This window comes from Arachis ipaensis, chromosome B08, assembly GCF_000816755.2.
Source record: "Arachis ipaensis cultivar K30076 chromosome B08, Araip1.1, whole genome shotgun sequence".
NCBI classification, from domain to species: Eukaryota; Viridiplantae; Streptophyta; class Magnoliopsida; order Fabales; family Fabaceae; genus Arachis; species Arachis ipaensis.
In genome coordinates this window covers 1,045,601-1,055,686 of record NC_029792.2, presented here as the reverse complement: position 1 = coordinate 1,055,686, position 10,086 = coordinate 1,045,601, and the positions used below count along the sequence as shown (strand labels likewise).

At 33.4% G+C, this 10,086-nt stretch overlaps 1 protein-coding gene across 2 annotated transcripts in view; it reads left to right on the top strand.

The window, feature by feature from the left end:
• LOC107612659 (serine/threonine protein phosphatase 2A 55 kDa regulatory subunit B beta isoform) overlaps positions 6,790-10,086 on the top strand; it is a 7,292-nt gene continuing 3,995 nt past the window's right edge. The window contains exons 1-5 of one of the 2 annotated variants that reach the window (XM_016314357.2): positions 6,790-7,322; positions 8,438-8,541; positions 8,645-8,743; positions 8,835-8,954; positions 9,517-9,714. In XM_016314357.2, coding sequence (XP_016169843.1) covers positions 7,211-7,322; positions 8,438-8,541; positions 8,645-8,743; positions 8,835-8,954; positions 9,517-9,714 — 633 coding nt within the window. In that variant the 5' untranslated portion in view covers positions 6,790-7,210. Of the gene's footprint in view, positions 7,323-8,437; positions 8,542-8,644; positions 8,744-8,834; positions 8,955-9,516; positions 9,718-10,086 lie in introns of both variants that reach the window. The other variant, XM_016314356.2, reaches the window with a different exon arrangement.

The window sequence follows — 10,086 nt, the reverse complement described above, 5'->3', positions numbered from 1 at the left end:
AAAATAATAAACTTTTGACTAAATTAATTTTGTATTTGTTGTATTCAAATTAAATAAGTAATAAGTTATATTATTTTAATTTATTCCTTAAATTTATATATCATAAAAATCAAATCAATATACATAATTTTAAATTGTGTGATACATAAATATCTAATAAAATCAATTAGTTGATATAATTAATGCATCATAATGAATTGTATTTAATGAGTTAAGCAAAATAAATTAAGAAACACTCTCAGAAACATGCTAAGTTGACTCTATCATTAAATGTAAAAAATCGATTTTTATATAATAGAATCGATAATATAATAGACGGCGAGAAAGAGAAAGATAAACATTTTAGATCTTAGGTTGTTTCATTTGGATGTTGTAATGTGGGTATCACATTATTTTACTTATTCTACCCTATGGACTTTTTTGCAACTTTATTTCAGTATCAATAGAATTTCACTACCTTTTAGTAATAAATTAAAATCCAAAATAAAATTAAAAAAAAAGTAAAGAATATAAAATTATTGATTGAAATTTTATTTTATTTTTTGTTATTATAACAGGTATTTTTATTTAATATACACTAATATAAAATTATAATACAATTTATTGACGAAAAATAATCAACAATTAATATTAATAAATATAAAAATCATCCAAACACTTTGATTAAATGTATGAGTGGTTAATTATCATTTACTATTAATAATATTTTGTTCATAACTAAAACTAAAAATATAATTATTCAGATTTAGATTTTAGAAGAATAAACGTATAAGTAACAAATAATCTATTTTATCATGCATATTATAAATTAATGAATTAAATTAACTGATATAATGAATTATAATTAATTAATTGGTATAAATTATAATAAATTATATGATATTTAAAAAAAATAAAATGAATAAAAAAATAAAAAGAAATAGAAGAATAGAAGACTACAATAAAATAAATTGAATGTAAGTTTTTTTTTTCTGATAAAATCATAACACAGTTTTAAAACAAAAGATTAAATTAAACCATAATATCATTGCACAACACAAATTGAAAGTAATTCCACACTATAATATACCACACAAACAGGTAAATGACTCAAGCTTAATTACGGAATTTTTTTTAATTTATGCATACATGATAACACAATGGTCTATAATAAATGCTTCATGAATAACATATCATATATTGCTCTGAATGATGAGCACAGGAGTTAGTATGTGGTGGTTTGTGTCCACAATAGTTGACTTCTTGCGACGACGCTTCATAGGAAGAAAAAAAATTGTTGTAAAAGCTACCTAATGAAAGAGTGATTGGTAAATGAATGATATTTTCTTCTAGCATATATGGTCTTTTATAGTGGTAAAATAAAAATGGAAGGAATAAAATTTTATATTTTTATATTCGGAATAGAATTTGATATTTATCGTAATAAAATTAAATAACTAATCAGTTATGAAAGTTCATTTTGGAGGGAAAATGGAGTCACGAGAGATCGACACCTCACCTTCATTAGTTGGGGGAAAACCCGATTTTAGTATATTAAGTAGATTTTGTTGTGAAATTCCTAGTAAAAATAGTTTATGAGAAATGTTAGGGCCAGTAATTTTGGTGTTTTGTAATCATCAATTGACCATCAATAGTATTTTTAATGGTGTGAGATTATATCTAATGGTGGAAGATCACTCACTTTTGTTTTGATGGTTAAGTGTTAGTCAGAAAACACAAAAATTGCTGGTCCATTAGACTTTTCCATAGTTTTTTTTATCACAAGTTAAAAGCATTATTTTCTTCTTTCGGTATTCCTTTCATCACTTTTCTTGAAACACTTGAACTTTTGTGCCTCCAAGAAAAATAGTCAATGAGAGGCTGTGTGAGGTGCTTCAAAATCAACAATTTCGTTATTTTGCGCTAGTGCTTCATAACGAAGACATATGCCACAAAGATACCCATACTTATTCCAAAAATTACAAGCACACTTGAACTACCCCATCTTTTTGTCAAGTAGGACAATGATATCTCTACCAAGAAATCCATTTCTCCAATGTATGCACTTTTGTGTTCAAAGGCCTTCTTACCCTAATGAAGTTAACAACTGCAACCCTTGTGAACATCCACAAAGATTTCTCGTGTATACAGAAGGGTAGCAAACACTCGATTGCCTCCAAACTAGTAGTTATGACCGACATACTGTCAAAGGTGTGAAATTGAGCCAACAACTCGTTATTTCTATAATTAATGACCATTAGCTCCAAATTTTGCACGAGCTCAAGAATTGTATGCTTCTATTGTAGAAAATTCTTAACCACGACATTAATTTTTTTGCACCAAGATGTCGTCTTGAAACAAGCACAATATATTTACTGTTGAGTTAAGAAATTAACTAACTTAATTAATGATGACAAATATTATTTTATTAGATTAAATACCCAATTAGTTTTGATTGTGTTTGATTAGTGTTGCAAGCCAAAAAAAAAATGATGCAGCAGTCTAATAGGATGGAAAATCAAACCAGTATCTAAGTGGGCTCCAAAACATAAAGCCCAAAGTAATTGAATAAAGAAATCACTTGGGCTGAATAGAAAGAAACCAACCCAAGTCCGAGTTGCTCACTCAAGCTAATCCCTCCAAGTGAATACACTCTAAAGCCAACGTTCACTTTTTTCTTCGGTCAGAACTTCAGAAAAAAGGAGAGAGAAAGCTTCGTCCTCTTCTTGACCATTTCATCAAAGAAGAAAGAAAGAGAAAGTTTAATCAAAGAAAGTAAATGTCTAATCACCCAAATCAAACCCATTTAAGCTAAGTCAGAAGTTAAAGATGATTTATTTCTATTTGCATGCAATTTACTTTCTTCATTCCTTCTCCAACTCTCTGCTACTCCAATTTGGGATAAATGGAGAAAGTGATTTCTGATAATCACTGCTGTGAATCAAAGGCCAAAATTGTTTCTTGGGGACAAAGTTGTAGCTCAAGAGTTCAGATCTGAGTTTACCATTGAACAACTTTTTTACTGCTTACCTAAGGCTTTCGGTCAAGCAAAAAGGGTCAGATTCAAAATTCCTAATTTAGGGATTAATTGAAAATAGTAAAATAGTAAGTTGGTGAAGCACACAGCTCGAAGAGTTAACTTGGAAGAGAACAACTCAGCAACATGGAAGAAGATACAAAAGAAAAATCTTCATCTTTCTGAAAATAAGGAGAAAGAACCAGAATCTGAGTTTCATAGAGAGCTTCCTGAGAAAGTTCAACGTTTTGGATAGTGCGTTCTAGAGAAAGAAGCATTCTGCCGAGATGAAGAACTCGATTAGTGTTAGCTCAATCCGGTTCAACTTATAGCAACAGAGGCTGTTGATACATCAATCTCCTTCATGTTTTAGAGTTTGTAATTTTATTTTCAATGTATATCTTTCTGTAATTTCTTGAGTGGAAAAATGTTGAAAGTAAGAAATCAAGAAAAAGCCTATGAGTGATAAAAGGCTTAGTGAAACACTTGAGAAAAAAGCCTAGAATAATTTCAGATTTCTTTAGGTTGTTTCAAATGTCTTGTGTCTTGTACCTGTGAAGTACCCTTTTCTAAGTTGGGTTAGCACTTAGAGTGGAGAGTTAGGTATTAGCATAACCAAGTCAAGTTAGGATAGAATTTGAGAGGGAAATGATTGTGTCAATCCTATGAAATTAGTGTATGTAATATTTTAACTATAGTAAAAATTCCACCACTGTTGTGGTGGAGACTAGATGTAAGTTGCATTGCACAAAGCAACTGAATCAGGATACATGCTGGTGTCATTCTTCTTCTCTTTTTTTATATTCTGTTTTCTGATATTTATGAGACAAAACGAAATTGTCTCATAAAGTTTCCGCTGCACAGTTCAAACAGAATCTAAGTGAAAACTTATAAGTAAAAGCTTATTTCATTAATGTAAAAGAAGGTCATAGATTCAACCTCCATTTTCTAAGCCTTCTACAACCTTCACTTACTTCGTATATACATATTTTACCCACATCTGCTTCTTACTAAAATCTTGATTAGCCCATAAACTACCACGCAAGCCATATTCCTCAATCGACTGTTTCCACTCACCCAAAAATTGTTCAACTTCCATGTTTGCAAACAACCACCTATTGAATCAGTATCGCAAAGATACATTCTTCACGTTCGATGTCACATTCTTGTGCCATGCGTAGAGATGGTGGGTTGATTTAGGAAAAACCAGACTAATGCCTTTATGCATGGCCTCGTCCCCATCTATAACCACTACGGACGACATCCTCTGACACATGACATCCAATAAGGATTGAAGCAACCATGTTTACGATGCAACTATTTCATCCAAAACTAAACCAAATCCAAATATGGTGGTTTGTTTATGGTTGTTAGAAATAGAGAAAATCACTAGCGACCTTCTATATTTGTTCTTTTTGTATGTAGAGTCAAATACGAGGACATCACCAAAATACTGAAAATCAACTCGACTGCTTCCGTCAGCCCAGAAATAATTGCCCTAACATGTCCTCATATGTCAAGTTGTACCTAACCATTACCATTGGAACTGCTTCTACCAAACCTTCTAAATATGCAATTGCAGCCTCAACATCTGCATCTGCTATCCTTCTACGCCTTCTTTTGTCAATATAGTTGTAAGCATCCTTCTTTAGAAAACCAATTAGAGAATATTCACCTGCCATTCTCGTCATGTGTCGCAAACTCTTTACTGTCAAAATCCCACACTCATTAAGCCCATTTAATTGGGCTTTGGCTGCATCCGTCATTGGGCAATATCTCGGGATTAAGTGCACAATCCAATAGGTCAAGTTATGGTTATGGTTGTTATCGAGCTTCCTTACATGCCATAATGATGCACTTTTGTCTAGGTAAATGGAAAACTTAGCCTCCCAATTTGTCCTATTCTCTTGTTGTGTGCCCTCCTCTTGTCTGATCTATTGTATTGTATTGTTTTTCATCTCGCAATCTTTCCATGTTTCAAAAGAACCTCCTCCTAATTAGGTTCCTGATGTCATCCTTCTGAGAATCACCCTTCCTTACACCTACACCCATGCATCCAACTTTCATCATGATATGTGTTGTCCTCATACCATGATGACAACCATGGTCAGCACCACAGAACCGCCCGAATAATTTTCTAATCTAAAATATCCTATTACATGAAATAAATAGTCTTGAAATAGAAAAAGAAATATCTCGAAAAAATAAGAAGGAAACTCAAGTACATCTAAGTCATTTCATGCAATTCAGATCCCTTCATATAAGTCTCTCATTATTAATTAATTAAGGGTTTATGTAATTTGTATTTGAAGAACACATGTTAAAATGATAAATTAAGATTTTTTTAAAATTTGAATGTATTTGTTTTTCATTTATCAAATAAAAATATTTCAAACATTCTATTTATAGTAATATTAATTATCATTAAGAACACATGTATTAATTAATCATGCTCAAAGTTAATAGAAAAAGATTTGTGTGACATTAGATGAAATTGTGAACCTTAGATAGATACCTAATTTATGGTTTAGTTTATTCCTTTAAGTTTAATTCTAAGCATTGGAGTTCTAGGATTGCCTCTGACTCTCTCGGGACCTTATATCTTACGCACGTGAGCACTTTTACCATGTTGAGAACCTCCAGTTCTCATTCCATATAAATGTTGTTTTCAGATGCAGGTTGAAAGGCACCTCATTAGGTGTTTGAAGTTTTTGCTGTAGCGAAGTTGGGATATTGGTTTATGCCTTTTTGCTATGTTTATATATGTTTAGACTTTTTCTTTTGTATATGTTTCACTCTTGTACCTCATAGAAGTTTTTGATGGAGAACTAGGGTTTATGTTGAGTATTATTTTTGAAAACTTGGGGTTGTATATACTTATGTAAATATCCTCCGGCCAACCTTAGCTTCACAAGTTGAGTTTGGAGTTTGAATATTTGTATCCTTGACACTCTACTCTTATCATATATATGTATCTTTATCTTTCTTTGTACGCAAGTAATCGTTATTCTGAGAGTTGCGCTTTTGTTTTTCACGTTTTTGCTTAACCAACCTTCAAGGCTCATCGAATATTATATTATTTCAATTATATTATGTATGTATATTTTTATTTTACAGGTTGTAATACCTCACCATCTCTATTTTATGAATTTAAATATAAAACTCTGTGTGGTAGGGTGTTACAACTTTCATCTGACATGCGTTGTCTTCATACCATGCTCACAATCACAGTCAACACTGCGGAACTGCCCGAATCATTTTCTAAAATATCCCATTACATAAAATAAATGGTCTTGAATAGAAAAAGAAATATCTCAAAAAAAAAAAAAGTAAAAAGAGGGAAACTCAAGCACATCCAAGTTATTTCATGCAATTCAGATCTTTTCACATAAATCTCTAATTATTAATTAATTAAACATTTGATGAAATATTAATAACACTCAAATTGAAAATCACATTTTAATGATAATGATTGAATAATGAGTATCCCCATAAATAATTAAAGGAATTAATTATGTTATCAATAATAATCAACTTTAAAAATAACCTTATCTAAAAGTAAAAATATTCTTAAGCTCACTACCTGACCTTATCTGCCATGAATAAAAAGACCGTCCATATTGGAATATATTCGGTACCACCACAATAACAGTCCAATCAAACTTGGTACTTCACCTCCTTGTGTTACAGACAAACAAGGGTATCACAAAGACATAGAAAAATTATACATTTACGTAAGTAAAAAACAAACAGAAACCTATTATTGAGAGAACTAATCCTAAAACTAAAAAAACACACAAGTGAGTGTGTCGATGTACTTTGTGTTTTTGTTTTCTAGTGTTTTTCCCAAAGCCATAGAAGTAGAACCGTTTGCTCAGTCATTTTTATTTTATTTCCGAGTTGAGAAATTCCTAATTTGTCCTCCTAGAGAGAGAAAACATCAGACATAGGTAATTGGAAGGTTGTAAGAGAGAGAAAGGAAATTTTGGTCTTTTTTGTGTGTTCCAATGGTTCAACTGGGAACCCAAAGCAGGGTTGTGAGAAGAAAGAAAAATTTAATCTTTTTCTCATGGGTTGTCCTGAGCCTATGATCTTGTGAGAACCCAGAAAGCGATCTTTGATGCGCTCATAGGATTGGCCGATTCAACCCCAAACGTCTTTGGTGGCCGTTGATTTCGTTATTTCATTGTTTTTCTTTTTTGTTCCCTCCGAGATATGAACGGTGGCGATGAGGTCGTCGCAGCTCCGGCGGGTCCACCGAACCCTCTGGAGTGGAAATTCTCGCAGGTTTTCGGCGAACGCACGGCCGGTGAAGAGGTTCAGGAAGGTAATTACAGCACCTTGTATTGTTGATTGGATAAAAAAGGGACATTTTTTTTGGGGACCGAGGGGGGACTTGTCGGATCCAATTGATTTGCTGGGATTAGGGCTTGATTCCGATGTTTCGATCTGTTTTGGATCGTGTTCCGACACTCCCTTGTAGTTTAGGCTTCTGGGTCGTTGAGTAATGTTGGTTTTGGCTAGTGGGTCATTGCTTTAATCATTGCCTGATTCGGCTCTTGATTGCTTTTCTCCTTTTGGTTGCTTTTGTCAGTGTTTTCGTTCGCTTGTGTATGTGTGTGTGGGAAGGTAGTAGTGTGGAATGATATGCTTTGACCTGGATGTTTTTTGAGGTTTGTGTGTCTTTGCATTGTAAATTCACTTGATTGGATTGTGGGGAGTGTGAGACTGAGCTGATGATGACACTTGCCTCGTGTTTGTGACAATTTGTGTTGTGTTTTCTAGCCCGTGCTTTGTGTTGCAAATAACAGCTTTTGTTGTTGCTAATTGGTCGCTGTATTTTCTCAATAATGTGTGAGCTTGTGTGAGTGTGTCATGTTTAAGATCTTGTTGTTATGTAGTTTGATTCGTGGTGTTGAAGATTGGCTGCTGTAATCCGTGGCATCGACAATGGAAAGACATTTGGTTTGCAGCATAATTTGCTACCTATGAGTATAAGTAATGGTGGTGTCTCTTTGACTAGATATTCTTGGTTGAAAACTTAATTTTGTCAGCGTTAGACAGGGAAAGTTGTCTTCCATTTCTCTCAATATGAAACAGCCTAGATGTGGAATTATCATTAAGTTGTATGTACGTGTCGACAAATTTGGAACGTCGTCATGGATTTGTCGTGATACTGATATTTATGTTGTTGCGCGGTTACATAAATTTATAGTGTAGAATTGAGTGCTTTTGGTCTTGCTTTTCTCATGATTGCCCGATGTATTTACACGAAGTCACCGCTTATAATATGGGATTGTTTGCCTACAATGGGAGGAGAGAGTGAGATTTATCAAGGGAATGACTTGATATTGCAATACAGTGATTTATAAATCTGAAATGGTTTTCATTGCAGGGTAATGCGAAGGTTTACTAATTATTTGCCCTATTTTCTTTCCGCAGTTGACATAATTTCTGCTATTGAATTTGACAAATCTGGTGATCATCTTGCTACTGGTGATCGTGGTGGTCGAGTTGTTCTATTTGAGAGGACAGATACAAAAGATGTAAGCCTGGTTTCTGCCATCCCCCCCTTTTTCCCCCTTCTTTTCAAGAAGTTCCCATCTAAGCACTTTGTATTGGAATATGTGTGTATGCTGAAACTTTCAGGCTGGTGGATCAAGAAGGGATCGGGAGAGGATGGACTATTCTATTAGTAGGCATCCTGAGTTCCGTTATAAAACAGAGTTTCAGAGTCATGAGCCCGAGGTAGTCACCCCTTGCCTATTAATATTGCACCAACTTCCTATCATTCAGAAGTTATGAGTGTCAATATTTACGATATACGGTCATTTTTCAGTTTGACTATCTCAAGAGCTTGGAAATAGAAGAGAAAATCAACAAAATCAGATGGTGCCAAACAGCTAATGGTGCCCTCTTCCTTCTTTCTACAAATGATAAAACCATCAAATTTTGGAAGGTACGAATCAAATGCTGAGTTTGGTATTTTCACCAATTTGATAATGAATTGTGCTCAAGGTTGCATTTTTGTGGAATTAAGTTCGATTCCTGGTTTTTCATGCATAGACACTATGAGGCCTCTGCATTTGTATTCTGTAAATTATCAGTTAGCCAGATACATTTGCATGTAGTGGAGACTCTTAAGTATGCATGTATGGGTAGGCTTTTCATTTTCACCTGCAAAAAATTGTGATGTCCTTTTGTACTACCATCTTTCATGCACTTTTTTTACGAGTCTTTTTTTGTTGTGTTTGTTAATACACCTTCATATTTATTTTGTTAAAATGCATTGAGATGATCAAATGTCATGATTAGTTGATATTGAAGGAGGCCGTGCCATGAAATAAATCCTAATGGAAAATGATGTTGATGAATATATTACCTTCCTTGAATATTTGGATATGTATGTATATGAAACTGAATGTGAGTGTCTTCAATTTTTTAAGTTTTCCTCCCTTATGAATAATGTGATTGATCCATCTGCTAGGTTCTTAATCTAAATATTTCTTATCTGAGAACAGGTTCAAGAAAAGAAAATCAAGAAAATTTCTGAGATGAATGTTGACCCTTCAAAAGCAATGGGAAATGGCAGTATTGGTAGTTCAAGTAGTTCTAGGGCATATCTTGCAAATGGAGGAGCTCCAGATAGATCACACAATAACCTAAGCAATGACTACTCATTTCCACCAGGAGGCATTCCATCACTAAAGTTACCTGTGGTAGTTGTATTTATCCCATTTCATCTGCAACTCATTTCCCAATGTTTGTATGTTGACAATAAAATTTATGGTTTTTGTTTTAATTATTGAAAAAACAATAAATTATAAGTAGACTAAAACAAAAGTGTCAAAGCCTAGCAATGGTTAGTTTTTCTTCATTAAATGGAATGCAGTTTGTGTTTGCATTACATTGAGTTTGAACAGCTTAGCAGATATATGTTGAACTAACAAGCCCCGGCAGTAGTTCAACAAACATATTTCAATCTTGGTTGTCCTCATGGTGCTACTTAAGGTTGCTTAAAATGGTCCTAACTTTTTCATTTTTAATGTTCAGTGTGTGTGGTGGGTGGGGTAGGGTTTTTTTTGGTTTGT